The 18,140-nt window shown below is 41.5% G+C and overlaps 1 protein-coding gene across 1 annotated transcript in view; it reads right to left on the bottom strand.

The window, feature by feature from the left end:
• Positions 1–3,126: 3,126 nt before the first annotated feature.
• TRMT6 (tRNA methyltransferase 6 non-catalytic subunit) overlaps positions 3,127–18,140 on the bottom strand; it is a 60,617-nt gene continuing 45,603 nt past the window's right edge. Inside the window, exons 6-11 of the mRNA XM_073672259.1 lie at positions 17,705–17,829; positions 10,958–11,337; positions 8,712–8,797; positions 5,593–5,695; positions 3,818–3,904; positions 3,127–3,462 (exon numbers count right to left, since the gene is read on the bottom strand). Coding sequence (XP_073528360.1) covers positions 3,301–3,462; positions 3,818–3,904; positions 5,593–5,695; positions 8,712–8,797; positions 10,958–11,337; positions 17,705–17,829 — 943 coding nt within the window. The 3' untranslated portion in view covers positions 3,127–3,300. The remainder of the gene's footprint in view (positions 3,463–3,817; positions 3,905–5,592; positions 5,696–8,711; positions 8,798–10,957; positions 11,338–17,704; positions 17,830–18,140) is intronic.

The raw sequence follows: 18,140 nt of genomic DNA, 5'->3' as shown, positions 1-18,140 counted from the left end.
ATTCCAAGATGGGGTGGTGACTAAACAGGGAACGGGTGCTCTCTGCTAAGCATTGGCTGCGGTGTAGGGCGCATCTTGGATCCTGAGCTCCGGCGTGCACCTCCATCCCGCTGTGTTCAGCAACTCAGAGGTGATGGCACAGGTCTGACATCCCTACTCGAGCACCATAGCCACCCATCAAGATAGGAAGCTCAGTTGTAAAGAGGTGCAAGGGGTTGTCTTATATCTTACTTGGTCCTAAAGGACATCTTGGCCGCTTACTAACCAAGTGGTACATTCTCTGTTCTCAACGAACAATTTGAACTACTTTATCAGCAACCCAGAAAAAAAAATAAAATACAAACATCATAGAAAGGCTTCCATTTGGTGGAGAATACATACGTATTATATACCTCCTGCCAATGTCCATCTTATGCCTCAGTTTTTGCATGTAACCACCATCATAGTGCACAAAGCCAAGCTTCACTGCTTCCTTCACTACGTCCGTGACTGCATCCCGCCACTAGATAAGTATTTCTAGATCAGCGTTTTTCCAAGGCGGTTTACAAACAAGTGGATTTGAAAAATACTTACAAATCATCCCAAAATGTCCAAAAAGAGAAAAATTGATGCAGAAGGAAGGCAATTTCATAAAAGATGGGAAAGTGAATGCATGTTTTCAAGGCGAAAAAATGTACCGTATTTTGTTATTCTTTTACATAAAATGTATTTGAACCAAGAAATCTAGTTGAATTACATTTTATGCAGTTGAATGCTTGACATTTGCTACGTATTGTTGTTTTTAGAACATGATCAATGGATGCGGATGGTGTGTGATCTAGAGTCTCAGCTTATTCAACCACACGTTAAGGGAGTAGTTATATTTATACAGTTTTACAATTAGAAACAGCCCTTTGAAGGCAACCATAATGCTGATGAGGCCCTCAGTGAAAGCGTTTGATACCCCCATCGTCTACACCATTAAGTGAGTAGATTTTATATTTAGTACCAAACCAAATTGCCATTTTTTAAAATCGGTTCCTGTTGTCTTTAAACTGATCTGTTTCATTCAACGTATGTATTTCAGGACAGATAAAGTTGTTTCTTCACCGTGAAAACATTTTGGAAACCGTACTTGTACGAAATAAATAAAACCATCCCAGTGCATTAGCCATTGCCGCGCTGCCTCCAGGAACATCACAATAATGACTTCACTCTACTTTATTGCTCTCGCTGCATTTATGAAATGATGAAAGTCACTTATGTCCAAAAGCAATACGCAGATGAAAACAAAGGATCAATGGCGTTTGTGTGTACAGACGTGAACTTTGATGTAACTGCAACCTGCAATCATTCTAGATAATGCATGTCTTTGTATCCAGAAGCAGATGGATGAAGGAAGATGGTGATCTTCGATGTTACCCTTGTATGTAATTGTGCAATGCTAATTTGGTCTATATATTATTGTTTAGAAGTGAACTATAGTGAATGGAGAACTGAGCATTGATTAAAGTATACTAAAAAAAAAAATATATATATTTTGTACTTAATATAAACCTGCTATCGGTACACTGTACAAAATTAGCACCGGACATCACTTTTTCTTGCTGGATTTTTTTTTCTAAAATAATTTAATATATTAGATTAATCTATGAAAACACCAAAATAGTCATTACTTAACCAATGATGCTTCTTTCTGGTCTTTTATGGATGCAGTGGTCAAGTGTTGTGGAGGAGACATGATAAAAAAAGGATGGTGCTATAGTGGCAGTGATACATTTGATATTTTCATACCTTCGGAGAATTGAAATTTTCAACTGGACGACACCTTTAAAGGGGTTTTCCCACGAACACGAGTTCATTTTAATCAATAGATCTTTGAATAAAAATAAAACTCGACAATTGGATGCGTTTAAAAAAAAAATGTTCCTGTGCTGAGATAATCTTATACATGTGCCCCTGCTGTGTACTGTGTAATGTCTGTGTCTGACTGTACAGGAACATGGTCTGATCATACCACAGCTCCTGGGCAAGGGAGAACACAATGGATAGTATACAGACATTACAGCAAAAGAGTATACAGACATTACAGCAGGAGATCACAGCTGATTCTTTCTGTGAGGTAAAACATTGCTTAAAAACAGGAGGAAAATGTTTTACCTCACAGAAAGAATCAGATGTGATCCCCTGCTGTAATGTCTGTATACTCTCTTGCTTCCTCCCTGCCCAGGAGCTGTGGTATGATCAGACCATGTTCCTGCACGGTCAGACACAGCCATTACACAGTACACAGCAGGGGCACATTTATAAGAATATCTCAGCACATGAATATATATATATTTTTTAACACATCCAATTGTGGAACTTATTGTTATTCCAAAATATATTAATTAAAATGTACTTTGTTAATGGAAAAAAAAAACCTTTAAGTCCTCCAAATAAAAAAAACTAGTGCCGTAGCATTGCAATCTGAGTCATAGAGGGGATTTCTGAGCATTTCTATTATGCATATGTCTTGGAGACAAAGAAAAAAAGTTGGAATATGAAAAAACTCAGATCAAAAATAGATTAAGCATTTTGACAATTGTATTTGACACTGAAACATCCCTTTAACCTGCCTGAGTAATACATTATCAACCATTCATTTGAATGGGCACCATGGAATAATACATTTTGCAAGCAGAGGTTGCTGCTGGGAAAATAAGCAACAGAATGGAGCTTGCCTAAGGGTGGACAGCTGATCGCTGGGGATTAGACAAGTCAGAACTGCTGCAATCTGTCAGCCATCGAGGTGCTTTTATTCTAACAAGGGGTTGTTTCCGAGGAATTATAGTATAGTCAAAGCCTATTGTGTCATGCTCTTATATACTGGAGACACAGAGTAGTCTATGACACTGTATTCACAAAGCTGCACTGGATTAACGCATGGAAAATAAACTCAATAAAAATGATTAAATGACGTCAACTCGATTTGACATCTACTGACCAACATAAAGACGTCACAATCAACTTTCATCTGAAGATCCTCCAAAAGTGCCGGCTATGTAAAAGAGGGATACCGGCCTGTACATACATTTTACACCTTAAAGTGATATATAAATATTTCTCTCTCATTTTTCTTATATGTAAAAGAAAAATCAACATAAATTGAAATATAAACCAAAATGTATTTAGACTCTATGGCAACTTTAAAAAAAAGCAAGAAATAAAGGAGAAAAAGCAGAAAAACAAAAAAGGTATAAAATTAAGTAGAGAAAAAAAATCTCTGGTGCATGCTGTGGTCTGAGTGTTGGTCTCATGACATTAAAAATAATGTTTATTTCAATCTTCTACGACTTTCAGTTTTTTTGGTGCGGGCTCTTCGGTTCTTTCTGGACAACTGGTTCTGGGCTTCGTGGTCTCTCTAGCTACGGTGATGCCATGAAGTATATAGCCGCCTCCACTGCTCATCACCAATTTCGGGTGGCTCCTGTCTGGCAAAACCTAAAATAAATCATTATTATAGTCAGCGTAGGGTAACAAATCGGAAAGAAATAGATAAAATGGAAACAGATGTAAAAGCCACTAAAAAAAGACAACGAAGATCAATATGAAATAAGCTGTAAAGGCATGAGCCAAATTTGGCCACTTAAGGCCCGGTGTCTCAGTGAAGACATTGCCATGTATTGACACAGACACTTCAGCAAACGGATGTAATTCCAATTCAAGTCAGCGGTGTCATGTTCTCGTGGATCCTTTGATTTTCGCAATTACGCAGTCATTAGGTTTCCTTCATTACAAGAGCCGGCAGCCAATGAGGTCATCAACAAGAGAGGGATCAATGGAAAACAGAAATTACCTGATAATTCCTCAGCCAGGTCTCTGAGAGCTTGAGGTTAATGACGCCACCTTTTTCTCGAAGTTTTGTATAACATTCAAGTAAGGGCTGAGAAATGGGGGGGAAAAAAAAGAATTCATTTTTTTTTCAAAAAGTGAGGTTAAAAGCTGCAGGTCTTATTATTTCAGATTGCTCTAATGCTAAACCAAATATCAGTTTACACTGAAACTCCGTGAGATGAGGGTAAAACAAGTGCTTTCTGTGCCCAGCCAGACCTCCCGCATTACGTCAGAACCAGAGTGGGTCCATCATAGAAGATTAAGATGAACCATAGGGGGTTCGCAAGTGTAATATGGCCACAAAAAGGACGTGTATAACACCCACCAACGCCACAGGTTAGGCAATAAACGTACGATTGCTAGAGGTGCGACAGCTGGTGGTCACATTGATTTTTTGGGGTCTCTGGGAGTGGCAGCACGCATGTGTGACCATTGCTCTCATAGAAAGTCACTGGAGCAGTTGTCACGCACGCGCATTACTAAAATAATTTGCCATGGCAATGGAAGCATCCTGCGCTGCCGGAAATATGACAATCCACAATCTAATATGAAGTATTTATAGTCACCATGTTTCAGAGTCACTCTGACTCCTTCAGGACAACCACTCATAAAGCATCTCTTACACAACCCTATAAGGTGAGGGCTTAGACCTTTCTTTTGGATTGTTATATTTGGATGAGACCCTATTGTGTTTTTACAGTCTATTCAGCATGCGCATTACTGCTTCAGTTACATACAGGACCCCCTTTTAATAGGTGATAAGTGTTTTTGGCGGAATAACCCCTTTAAGTAAAAAACAAAAACAATGGAGTATGTGTTTAGAGGTCAAAATTAGTAGCCAGATTTATAAGCCAATCTAGTTTCATTAGAGGAGGACTTTTTTTTCTTGTTCTAGGCATTTTTTTATATATATTTTCTAAACTTTCCTGATGGCGGTCATAATGGAGACATACGTTCTTAGACCGTGTACATTCTCACCTGGCAGTGGGGGGGCGTTCTTTACTGCTGCTGCAATGAATGGGATTTAATTGAGAAGGAAATGTCATAGTCTGATACAGCTTCCATAAATGATGGGAGTACAGCAGCTCCTCCAGATACTAAGCAGCAACAGTAGGGATATACAAGGAGCCTGATCTCTGCAAACAACGTTACTATTCTGTAGATAAGTGCATTAATAACACCCCCTATCTGTTTCTGGGGTGTGGAAGCAGACAAGTGGGCTGCCAAACAGAATGTGCAAGTGCATTGGACTTACTCAAAAAAAAAAATAAAAAAAAATTTATTCACTTTAAAGACTACCTACATTTTTTTTTTTTTTTTTTACTATGTAATGGATGCCAAAATGCCCTGGATATTTGTGGGGGACACACACTGATTCTTGTCCTACAAGCACTGCCCATGACGCTGGAGCGCTCTGCATGTGCCCATCAGTGGGGTACAGGGTTATATACGGTGGAGCGCCTTCACCGATCTGTGTGCACTCACAAGAAAACTCAAGCTGCGGACATCGGACAACTGTCTGGAGCGATTGATGGGGGTCCAGGACCTAGACCCCGCCGATATGCTGGCCGATATGCTCTTTAAGAATTTGCCCCACCGCTCTCAAACACTATTTTTTATGAAAAATATAAGTAACTAAAGACCTTACTGTATTCAGAAAGTAAACATATTTTATATATTATTGGCTGTACAATAAAATGCTGTGCACCAATATTACATCTGCGGACTGACACATACCTCTTTATATTGGCAGTAAACTACAAATGGCCTCGATGGGGCAACAAGTTCTAGTAAAGTATATAGCAGAGGAGTAGGGTGGAACCGGGAAGCAACAATTAACCTGGAGAAAATGAGAACAAAAAATAAAAGATAATCAAATATAATTTGACAACAGAATAAACAATATCACATCAGCGCTGTCTACCATCTTTCAAAAAAACATTTTTTGGAGACTTGAAAGAAGGAAACACGGATCTTAAGGTATAAAAAAGGCCGATACATACATGCTATAACACATAGGTGAAGACACCACAAAGCTCCCATGATAAAGGAGAAAACAAGTAGCTCTTTTCTTTATAGTATGGAAGAAAACTGATATTATCCTGGAGAATGTAACTGCATGATATTATACTCCACCTCCTAAAGCTGCGCATCAGACACCGCATTGACATGCGTGGCCACCAGATTATCAGGCATCACCAAGTCAGGTGGTCCACCAAATTTCACAATTTTGTCTTGTATGTCTGCTACCATCATAAGTGACAATAAGCTCGACAATTCAAATTTACACTGAAATTCAACAAACTTTTTTGAAGTGTTGAGCTAAGTTTTGCAATAGATTTAAAGGGGTTGTTCTCCACAATTGGACAACCCTTTCTGAATGCCTCCAATGGGCTTAATAAAAAAGATAAGCATATTTCCTTTCCGGACTGGCGCAGCTCCTCTGCACAGAATGTTGTGTCTCCTGAATGATGTGACACTGTTAAAGGTGTTCTCCAAGAATGTGATAAAGTAGCTCCCGTCACATAATTCAAACAACAGCCCGTCCTAGTTGTGTATCAGAACGGACTATAGTTTGAAGAAACACAGCTCTCAAAGATCAGAGTCTCAAGTGACAGAGGAGCTGTATCAGAAGCACCCGTAACAGTGAGCTGCTAGAGAAGGACTGTTGAAGAAAGAAATAAAGCTTCTCCTCCGCTGATTGAGCACAAAGTCATCAGAAATGTATTTCTTCTCATGTCACAGCCCTTCTCCTCGGCTCATTGAGGTACATGTGCTTACAATACTGGTCGTCTGTCAGTTGAAACACAGATCTCGTGTCCTGTGTTTCTTCAGACTGCAGTCCATCCCCGCATGTGACTAGGACGGGCTGCCGTATCAATTACGTGACTGGGGCTATTTCACTACATTCTTGGAGAACCCCTCTAATGTCAACTAAATGCTGCAACCCAGTTTGATGGATCTGTGAAGACTACATACTATGTGACATAAACAATGTCAGATTTCTGGGGAACACAGAGCTCTGAGTGGCGCCAGTCCGGGAGACAAGCATGCTTATTTCATTTTATTAAGCAAACTGGGGGTATTCACAAGGGATTGTTCAGTACTGGTCAATACATTTATAAATATCAAGAATGGTAGATTTGGCTGCAGACCATTTTTTGCGGGCAGCAAGCATGGAAAAGACTTTTCCTGTTCCAATTTCCTCCCACTACATGTATCTTTAGCAAATCTTTCCAATTCTTCAGCATTCTCTGTGTTTATAGTGGTCTGGCAAGTTCAAAATGGAATCTACAGGTTGTATTTGGCAATAAATGTTAAAGAATTGTAATTGTATCTCTGCCGTAGTACAAAGCATTACCATCATGTCCTTAGTAAAATATTGGGGAATTATGTCATTTTCACATAAAGGAGAAAGTCTGATGGTTTGGAAATCGGTCCCTATGGATGGATCCAGCTACTTTATAAAGAAGGGTCTTCTGGGTCAAAGTTGTAGCTTGGCTAGCTATGCTGGCCCAGTAGCTTGTGTGTCCTGGCATTGCCCCTCTCATCTACTTGAATCTATTCGCTGGATGCCAAGTTATAAATAACTTCCATGATGTGAAGCCTTTACCACCCTACTCTCTGGTCACCCTGCACCCATGCCATGCCTTTACCGCCCTACTCTCAGGTCACCCTGCACCCATGCCATGCCTTTACCGCCCTACTCTCAGGTCACCCTGCACCCATGCCATGCCTTTACAGCCCTACTCTCAGGTCACCCTGCACCCATGCCATGCCTTTACAGCCCTACTCTCAGGTCACCCTGCACCCATGCCATGCCTTTACCGCCCTACTCTCAGGTCACCCTGCACCCATGCCATGCCTTTACCGCCCTACTCTCAGGTCACCCTGCACCCATGCCATGCCTTTACAGCCCTACTCTCAGGTCACCCTGCACCCATGCCATGCCTTTACCGCCCTACTCTCAGGTCACCCTGCACCCATGCCATGCCTTTACAGCCCTACTCTCAGGTCACCCTGCACCCATGCCATGCCTTTACCGCCCTACTCTCAGGTCACCCTGCACCCATGCCATGCCTTTACCGCCCTACTCTCAGGTTACCCTGCACCCATGCCATGCCTTTACCGCCCTACTCTCAGGTCACCCTGCACCCATGCCATGCCTTTACCGCCCTACTCTCAGGTCACCCTGCACCCATGCCATGCCTTTACCGCCCTACTCTCAGGTCACCCTGCACCCATGCCATGCCTTTACCGCCCTACTCTCAGGTCACCCTGCACCCATGCCATGCCTTTACCGCCCTACTCTCAGGTTACCCTGCACCCATGCCATGCCTTTACCGCCCTACTCTCAGGTCACCCTGCACCCATGCCATGCCTTTACCGCCCTACTCTCAGGTCACCCTGCACCCATGCCATGCCTTTACCGCCCTACTCTCAGGTCACCCTGCACCCATGCCATGCCTTTACCGCCCTACTCTCAGGTCACCCTGCACCCATGCCATGCCTTTACCGCCCTACTCTCAGGTCACCCTGCACCCATGCCATGCCTTTACCGCCCTACTCTCAGGTCACCCTGCACCCATGCCATGCCTTTACCGCCCTACTCTCAGGTCACCCTGCACCCATGCCATGCCTTTACCGCCCTACTCTCAGGTCACCCTGCACCCATGCCATGCCTTTACCGCCCTACTCTCAGGTCACCCTGCACCCATGCCATGCCTTTACCGCCCTACTCTTTGGCAGGGGTGTCCTATGTTCCTAATTTTAGATGTAGATTCTAACTCTGGGATGACAGAAAAGAAAGCATACTTCAGCTACCAGAGATTAGAAAATTGCAAAAAGGCGCTTACCCGTCAGCATTCCTATCTTGTAACAACTTTGCAGCGTCTGACTCCCTCTTTCTTCTCTCATCTTGTTTACGCTTCTTTTCTATTGCCTGGAGAAAAATAACAAGCTGTCAGTTCTCCTGCAAAGAGAACCGAGCCAATAATTCACTCAGATCCGCAATTCTAGGTTTATCTCCATTCCAGGAGGAACATTTCACACAATCTGAGATGCTCAGATCATAAGTACATAAATGGCTGATGAAAAAGAAACCACATTCATGGGTTTAAAGCAGATCTAGCAGCTTAATTAGAAACATTTTCCTTCTGTTTTTGGCTACTACGAGCGCTGAAAAATTAAGCCGGACACATTGCTTATACAGCTGTAATGTATACACAGCAGTCTGTCACTGCTGAGGTGGGCAATCTCCATAAAATATGGCCAACTATTGATCTGCATGCATCTCCCCCACAAGTGACTGCATCATTGCGGAACAGTAGACAAAAACATGGAGATTCGGACACTAAAGGCTCCCAATTTTGGCTGATCTGGCCGACTAACTTATATCGGGGGTCTCCGGGCATGTTTAAATTGCAACACCTGATCCTCTTGAGGCGTCAGACAGCAGCTTACCAACATCCCTTATTGAAAACGCATGCACGCTCAGCAGAGCGGAGCATGCAGGTGATCTAACCACAATCTAAGGTGTATGGGCATTTCATGAATAAGTTAACTCAGAATTTCCCCAGAATCGGCAATGAACTGCAAGGCAACAACACTATGTAAATGGTTGGTGAAGATGAAAGAAGGAGTAGAACTGAAATCAGACGACCGTCAAACATATTCTCCATAAACATTTTCTATTATTTCAGTTCACATTACATTTCTTCCAGATTTTGTCTTTGACAATGGCAAGTGAAAAATCTTTAGGGACAGATTCCCTAGCAGATTCGATCATCTATATGAATGAGATCTGACGGATATTGGGACAGTTCTGACAACACCCGGTCACACCCCGATTACTGCAGATTCAGACAACCTGTAAACTACAAAACCTTGTTGTCACCGGTACAACCAGCAACAAAGCGGCACCTAGTCAGCATCTCCCATCACGCCGATGACAGCACATTGCAGCTTTACATCCACATGGCCTTGTTATGGTTTGAGAGGCAGATGGCAAAAGGACAGAGAGCAAAATCTGAAACAGAACTAGAAAAGCGCAACTAGAATAACATTTTCAAGTACTGTATCTACTTAAAAGAATTAGTATAACAAAAAAATTCCTAAACTTGGATTTATGTCATTAATTTGATGGAAATATTAAAATGTGGTTATCCTCATCTGATGAAAGGGAGTCTGTCAGCACAAAGTGACTGTTTAAACCTTGTAGGGGACAGAACACCATTAAAAATTGTACCTTATAGGGGCTTGTCCGGCCTTAAGCTACAGGTCTAAGTCAAGGCTAACCCTTTAATGGCGTTGTTCCCCAGTATTTTTTTCCGCACTTTTTTTTTAGTGTGGGGAAAAAACAGTTAAAAATTTTAAAGAATCTTATTCACATGCTGCTTTTTTTTGCGTTTTTGAGACGCTTTTTTTTTTAATCATGTCAATTCTTTCAACATTTTTGCAGCGTTTTTGACCCTTTCAAATGAATGGGAAAAAAATGCCAAGGAAAAACAGTGCAAAAAACGAATGAAAAATGTGCATACTGTAAGCAGCGTTTTTCCTGAAAATAATCTGGTGTTTCATGCACAAAAACCTGCAGTTGCGTGTGAACTTGCTGTGGTTGACAAAAAATAATCATTATTCAAATATGCTAACGAGTTGCTGGGTCCACCATTGACTGAACAGTTCTTTGCACCTTCCCACCTGCTACTTTTATATCCATCTCCTTCCTCCTCTGGCTTCTGTAACGCCAGAGCTGTCAGTCAAAGAAGGGGAGGCAAAGATACATGGAAAGCAAGCAGGTGGGAAGGTACACCGGACGGGTTGGCTATGTGAAGGGTGTCGGACAACCCACCGATCTAATAATGATGATCAATCCTTTGGATAGGTCACCAATATGTTAATGGACAACCCCTTTTAAGTAATTGATTATCTTTACAAAACAGATGAATGTTGGGAATTGTTGATTACCTGGACTGCCGAAGGTTGCTGACCCCTGTGGTGTAGTGGATGCTTAGCACCAAAGGTCACTGATCCTAGAAAACCGGTGTGCACCATCCACAAATATACACGATCGTGAAATGAAACGTGTGCACCGGATACTTACAAGTTGGTTCTTGTCAAGATCCTGTCCTCCCTTGTGGTCCTCTGAGATCTCACCACAACGTTTCACCTCTTCTTGGTTTTCTGGTTGATTGGTTTCCATACTTTCTTCAGATTCTTCAGCTAAACAGTCCCCTAGAACATTTCGAGTGGCTTCTTGTTTTTCATTGTCAGACTTGCTGCTTTCTTCATCAGTCTTTTCTGTGTTCTCCTCCGCAAGGATAACCGGACAAGAGTAATTCCCAGTTCCAGACATCAAAGCTTCGAGTTTATTGAGCGGAAACTCATAGAGTGTTTCATAGAAAGACTTGTCAAAACCAAAGCAGTCTGTCGCGGCTCGGACCGGTCCACCACCGGGGTACATCTGGATAACAGATCCATAGCCTTAGAGTTAAAAAAAACAACCAACATCTAAATAAAAAATTAGGTATACATTTCAACCATCCATTCACTGTGACATGTCTCCAAGAAAGGGTTACAGATTGCTACAATTTAGCTTTTTACTAGAATTGACCTCTACAGGCCACCATAAATGGCAACCGGTAAATGGCTTGATTTCTTCCACAACTTGTTACAGAAATGTTTCCATTTATACTGTGCGCTGCTAACAATACATTGGGGGCGGCTATTCCAGAGTATACTCTTCTGTCTCTGACGTGGGCCACCGCTTTAATCGCTTTCTTTATTAAATCCACTGTAACCAGGCAACGGCTTCACCTTTGTCTAAAATCCTTCCAATATATAATAAAGTTATCCATATTGGTGAAGTGAATAAAACTGTATATAGGCTTTTTACACTCATTTCATCACGGGTAACATGATTTTACCTTTACTACGATACAATCTCAACTCCAGAGTCCAGATTTCTCTGCCTGTCCCGCTGCACTTCTGGGTTTGTCCTGACATGGAGAAGAAGCCTCCCCTCCGTCCATGTCAAAAAAGGACCAGTGATGTGTATGATGGGGGCTGGCTGCAAAATTCAATGCAAAAGACAAACCAGCCTCCTATTCTGTTTCATTAGGGGGCCATGAAAGCAGTTGGCCAACCCAATAAACTGAGCCAGCCAGCCCGCCCCCTTCTTACATATTACTAATCGCATGTAGAAACGAAGAGGAAGGAAAGACTTTGTTCTGTGTTGCGATAAATCCGAAAGTGTAAAGTTGACGGTATAGTAAAAAGTGTTCTAGGAAGTCAATAAATCAACATTTTAAACCCACTTAATGGAGTAATCCTGCATTGGGAGTCGAGAGGGACCGGTGACACCAATCTACAGGGATCTGTAAGCGGACAGGTACTGCACACATGGTACTATTAAAACAAAAATGGAAATCTCCTTTTAAAGGGAACTTGTAATGCGATTCATGGTGTCCAAACTGCAGCGAGATATATTATTCTCTATATCACTTCAGCATTTCAGAGAAAAATATACTTTTAAGATCTAATTGGGCTCGGCCCCGGACAGTTCTTCCCAGGGCTGCAGCAGGTGATTGACAGGTGTCTCCCCGACTTCATGAGAGGGAGAGATCTGCGAATGGTGGAGAGTTTCAGTGCATGATATACCTGGCCAGCATGAATCGCCTGACGAGTTCCCGGCTGCACTCAGGTTTGCATTTATCTTTTTAAAAGAGGTATTCCAGCTTGCACACAAGCAGGTCAATATCTGCAGATGTGACATCACATGTTAAGCTCACCTCCGATTTGGAAGTGAGCAGAGCCCAAATACCCCTTTACACACATTTTTATTTCTGGTTGGACAACCTCTCAAAAGGGGATGCCCACCACCTGGACAACCCTGTTTAAATGCTGTAGTCCCATGTGTAAAATAATAATTGTTATGCCACGTTAGCACTGCAGCCTATGAGGGGCTTCAGAGCTCGTACTGCCCACGGACATCCAATGGAAATGTAATGAAAGCAGCCCATCAGTAACGGATGATTATCTGCAGTGTTCACATTACATACCAGTATCACACAAGCATTGGGAAACCCAGTGCCGAAAAACGAGCAGAAGGTTATATATTAATAAGGCCAATAAAACATTTAAGAAGGGGTTGTCCATGTCGTGGACAACCCCTTTAATAATGGAAAATGCAAACCTGACTGCAGAAAACAAAATGAAGAATTGTGATTTAAAATGTTATTTCTATCATAAACATTTATGGCATTTCCATAAATTCCCTATATGTGGGGGTTCAGCAATTTAAGAGAACGAGTGTCCACTGATAACCGTTTGCTGATGCACCAGCTATAATGGAGCAGGAGGTGCAGAAAGTGGAGCACGGCATAGACTGCACCATAGGTCACTTCCACAGGCTTTTATAGACACAGCCGCTTTTCCACTGATCGTAATGTTTAATGCATCTCCCGAGTCAGGAATTGAATCTGAAATATGTGAATCATACCGCTATTATATTTCTAATCGTTCCCATAATATCATACAGCAAGTCTGGGAAGAGATATATTGGCTACATTCTCAGAAAAATATGTAAAATCTTTCAAAGAAACATTGTAAAAGTCTGAATAAATAAAGGAATTAAAAAAAAAATGTTTTCCTTTTAAAACTATAACGGCCATTGGTGTTTGCTGTAAGACATTCATGAAATTTCGTTTTTCCAATCTGATAATATTGACTTTCTAAATGGAATCTGTTAGCCGGATTTAGGCCCACAAGCCTCCCCCAACATGATATCTAGGGCAGTGACAAATTCACAATGACTCTCTCTTCTTCTGGCAGTTGTTATCTCAGACAGACAAGCTGGTCAGTCCTTTCATTTGCTTCTCTCTCTTTCTGGATTGATTTTTCACTCCAGTCAAATCTGTAGTCAATGAATAGAGGTCTTTCAATTACAGAGATAAGAGATGACAGTTAGTGCTTGTAAAATTCTATGGAGAGGGGGGAGGAGAAGGGAAGAGCTAGAGGCAGACACAGACATTCTGCTGCAAGTTCTCCTAAAACATCCGGTACAGTTCTCATTAGAATGTTAGGAGCACCAACTGTGATCTCCTTTCGCAGTAATGGGAAAATTGCATTCACTGAAGACACAGATGTTCCCCGTGAATGGAGGATTGTAAGAAAGAATGATCAGTTCACATGTTATATATATATATATATATATATAATATAACACTTAAATACACCTCCGCTGCAGGCGCTGTTCCAGCAGTGTTGGCACTGGCTCTCCCGGGGATAACGTGACATTGTTACGTTACGCGATCCCTGCAGCCAATCACTCTCCCTGCCTTCGGATGCATCACATGTATCTGAAGAAAGAGACTGCAGCAGCTCTCACTTCCTCCAGATGTAATAGGATTTGTCAGTGAAGTCAGCACTGATTGGCCACAGGGATCGCGTAACGCAAGGTCTCCATGCCTGAACTTCAAGAGGTACACCACAAAAAAGTCAGCTCCAGTATGCTCAAATCCATTGAAATAAGCCACATAAGTTTTGTGAATCTGTTCTTTGAAGCAATGAAACAAAACAAACTTTTTCGGGCCTACGGATCAGTGGTTTCTCGGGAAAACTAGCCATATGCTGAAAAGATCAACATGCCTACAGTGAAGCATGGCATTGGCTCGATAATGATCTGGGGCTGCTTTGCTTCCCTCTGGAACTGAAAACCTGCGAGTATGCAGAGGGAAAGATGCATTCAAGGAGAAACCTTCAGGAAATCCTAGAAGAAACCATTAAAGCCTTCAATGATCAATTGAAGCTTTGGGGTTATTAGGTCTTCCAATAGGAAGATAATCACAAGAATATCTCGAATTAAACCAAGGTTTGGTTTCAGAAAAAGTCCTGGAAGATTCTGTAGTAACGGTCACAGTCACCTGCCTAAAGCCCAATTGAAAATCTGTGATGGGATATGGGAAGCATACAAACTGAAGAATATTAGTGAACTGGAGACCACTGCCCAGGAGGAATGGACTAAAATTACTCAGGAACGCTGGTATCTGCCCATGCTTCACGAGTGCAGCAGGTCACAACAGCCAAAGGTTTTATACTAAGTACAAAAGACACTTGTCATGAAGGGCTTGAATAATTCTCAGACAGCATTAGTCAGCAAAAGTGGCATGTTGTGATGAATTTGGAGAACGCACTTATTATATTGGTTGTTTTATTTAGTTTGCTCTTGTTTGGTTTATTTCAAACAGCAGAAAGTTAGCAAATTTTGCTAATAAACATAATTGCCAATGGGAGCTGAATAATTTCATACGTCAGACATATCCAGGGCTACGTTGCACCATAGGAGGTCAGAAGAGGACTTCTATCAGAAGTATATGTTGAGAACTCTTCCCAATGTACACCTGAAAGGCTCAGGCCCACCTGCAAAGCCTACCCAACAGGTGATCAGTATCACCACTTACAATTTACATTAATTATAAAGAAAACCAGGAAAGACAAGTGCTAGGACTAAGACACTTACATGGTTCAACTATATATTAGTGCTTGCAGGTTTGACAATTGCTGGATCATGTACACTATGTGAAGTGAAGTGGAAACACATTATTGCGTGTCTGTGCCACTACCTGGAGGGCTAAATATGATTGTATAGCATTTTGCCACTAAAGGTGAATGGCTAATTAATTGTCATCATCCGTTTCCCATTGTGTCCCACACTTCAGCGGTAATTGCTCTGGGTTGTACAGGAGTACATCTGTTCTGGGCGTACGTCAGAGGGAATCCCTTTCATTGACTGCTCAGCATTATCAATGTTGCATGAATTATGTGTTTCCTATAACCGGAGATGCTGTGAACAAATGAAAGGCTTAATGTTTTCCACTATAGTCACGCACAAACCCTCAGGGAGCTATAGGACATTGAGCACATTATATATTGATATATTGTACAAATACAAAAACGCCTTATTTTGCTTTCCGATGATCATGAACATCCACAGCTTTAATACATGTACGCAAGATAAAAATTCTGGGTACATCAAAGAAAACTTTTTTGCCACTCCTACTACAAATATCCAACAGATCATCAGCGCTGGAGCTAGATTACCATAGACTTCTACTGCAGACTAAACTCCGGTCCTCATGAATTACGGGAAGTCTACATTTTGCATTCAGAATTTGGGTGCAAAAAAGCTCCAGCATTATGGATGTCAGGAACAAGCAAACCGCTACCTCCAATCACAAGGACCGTTATGCAATTGATTGACAATTGATGGACGAGGCCACAGCTGCTTTCATTATCAGGCAGGTTATTGGGCACTTTACAGTGAACGTATAGTATATACACATCCAGATCCAACGCATGCAATATATGTATAGTTCGGTACGGTCACTACCAAGCCCTGCAATTACCCAAGAAAAACTAGCTGCCACCACCAATCGTTAATACAGGCCGATTGGACACCCATTTCTGGTAACGTACGGCTTCAGGGATATGGTTTATAGAGCAAGAAGAACAACGCTATTAAATTTTATATATTTAATGCGAAAAGTAGGCAGTGTTTATAAAAATATACAAATGTTATTACAATAGGGGACAAAACAATACAGTATATAAAATGGGTAAACAACAGAAAAGAACTAAACCTGAAATCGTATGAATGGCGCTGATCATTATGGAGGGGAGGGCTCTGTTTCGAATATGGTGCAGTGCTACAGCAAGCTGTATCTCCCGATACTGAACAATGACAATAATTCAAAATCTGCTTTCATCAGCTGAGAGTCACTCCCACATACTTGCCATTGCTGACCTCAGATGGGGAATGTTTACTCAATGTTACTTTGCGTGCATCCCTAATTTAATTAGACTGTAGTAATCCTAACTGCCATTCTTAGGTGATGAGACCAAGACACTATGGTTTTTAACTTGGGATGGGGGGGGGGGGGGAAATCACAAAAATGAATGAGTTTCACATACTGCTGTACTTGCTTTGATTTCACTAAAAAAGCAGCAAAAAATAATATTTGCTTTTTTTACTTACTCATTGCTTTTAATGGGTGAAAAAAAAGCTGTCGAAATGCAGCAGTTTTCCAATTCAGTCAGGAAAAAACAAACAAACAAACAAACAAACAATGTGTGTGCATGAGATTTCTGAAATCTCATAGCTTTTGCTGGTACTGTAAAAAGTAGCTTAAAATTTACATAAAAAAATGCAGCAAAAACGCAACAAGTGACATTTACAATGCAATATAATCATGAACGTTGTTAAAAACACTCGTTTCACGATTATCTTGCAGTGTAAACCGGTTGCCGATCACCCGATGAGCGCTTGTTCACCTGGTGAAATTAACTTTTATACAGCGCAAAACATCATCGTTTTGTGTAAACAGGACTTGTGCTGCCGAAAGCAATGGCAGCCTAGGTGTACTGAGCGATCTAGTATAGATCGCTCAGTGCACATCGTTTACTTTGGCCTGCCTGTGTAAACAGGCACTTAAAAACAGCCGATCGGTAAAAGTTTATTGATCGGTGGTCATATCTTGCAGCCGGTAGGTCCGTATAAACAGACCATAAGTTTACACGACTTAATAGCGGGTATTTCTGACAGATATCTGTGCCAAAATTTTGGATGCATTTTTGGGTGCATGGTTTTGCATGCTAGGCCACGCTATTTTCCTTCTTGATGGACAAAGTACATTAAAACCTTTAACAAATCTGCTGCAAATCATGGGAAAATATCTTTGGGCGCATTTAGCCTAGTAAATCTCTCTCACTATATCAGATCTCAGAATAATTTTTTAACACACATCAGTCAACATTAGCACGAGTCACGTGCATATTGCTGTCTAATCTTTACCTCCCATGCGCTCCATGACTGATCCCAGAACTAAGCCCGCGCAGGTCTCCATGACTATCACTTTACTTCCTGCATGAATATTTCCAAATGTGAGCATCTGGGCTAAGGTATCATACCGGAGCTGGCTGAGAAACAAAAGAAACAAGCAAGATGATTAAAGAAAGCAAAGTCATAGGCTGCGTTCACATTTTCCTTTTGAGGAACTGACAAATCCAATGAATAACTGAAAACAGAGGGGCACATTGATTATTATGGGGTCAGCTGGGCTCCATTGTGTGTCTGTTTTTAGAAAGGGAGAAAGTGTAGCATGGAGAACTTTTTCCCTCCCATTTTAAAAACGGACAAATAACAGAAAATAAACGGACCCCATAATAATCAATAGGATCCCTCTGCTTCTGTCACAACAGTTAAAGTGTAACTGTCATTTTAATTTTTT

This window comes from Phyllobates terribilis, unplaced genomic scaffold (assembly GCF_046119375.1).
Source record: "Phyllobates terribilis strain yellow unplaced genomic scaffold, ASM4611937v1 Scaffold_3__8_contigs__length_932513732, whole genome shotgun sequence".
NCBI classification, from domain to species: domain Eukaryota; kingdom Metazoa; phylum Chordata; class Amphibia; order Anura; family Dendrobatidae; genus Phyllobates; species Phyllobates terribilis.
Note: the sequence above shows the minus strand (reverse complement) of the source record. Positions and strands in the feature narration are given on the sequence as shown.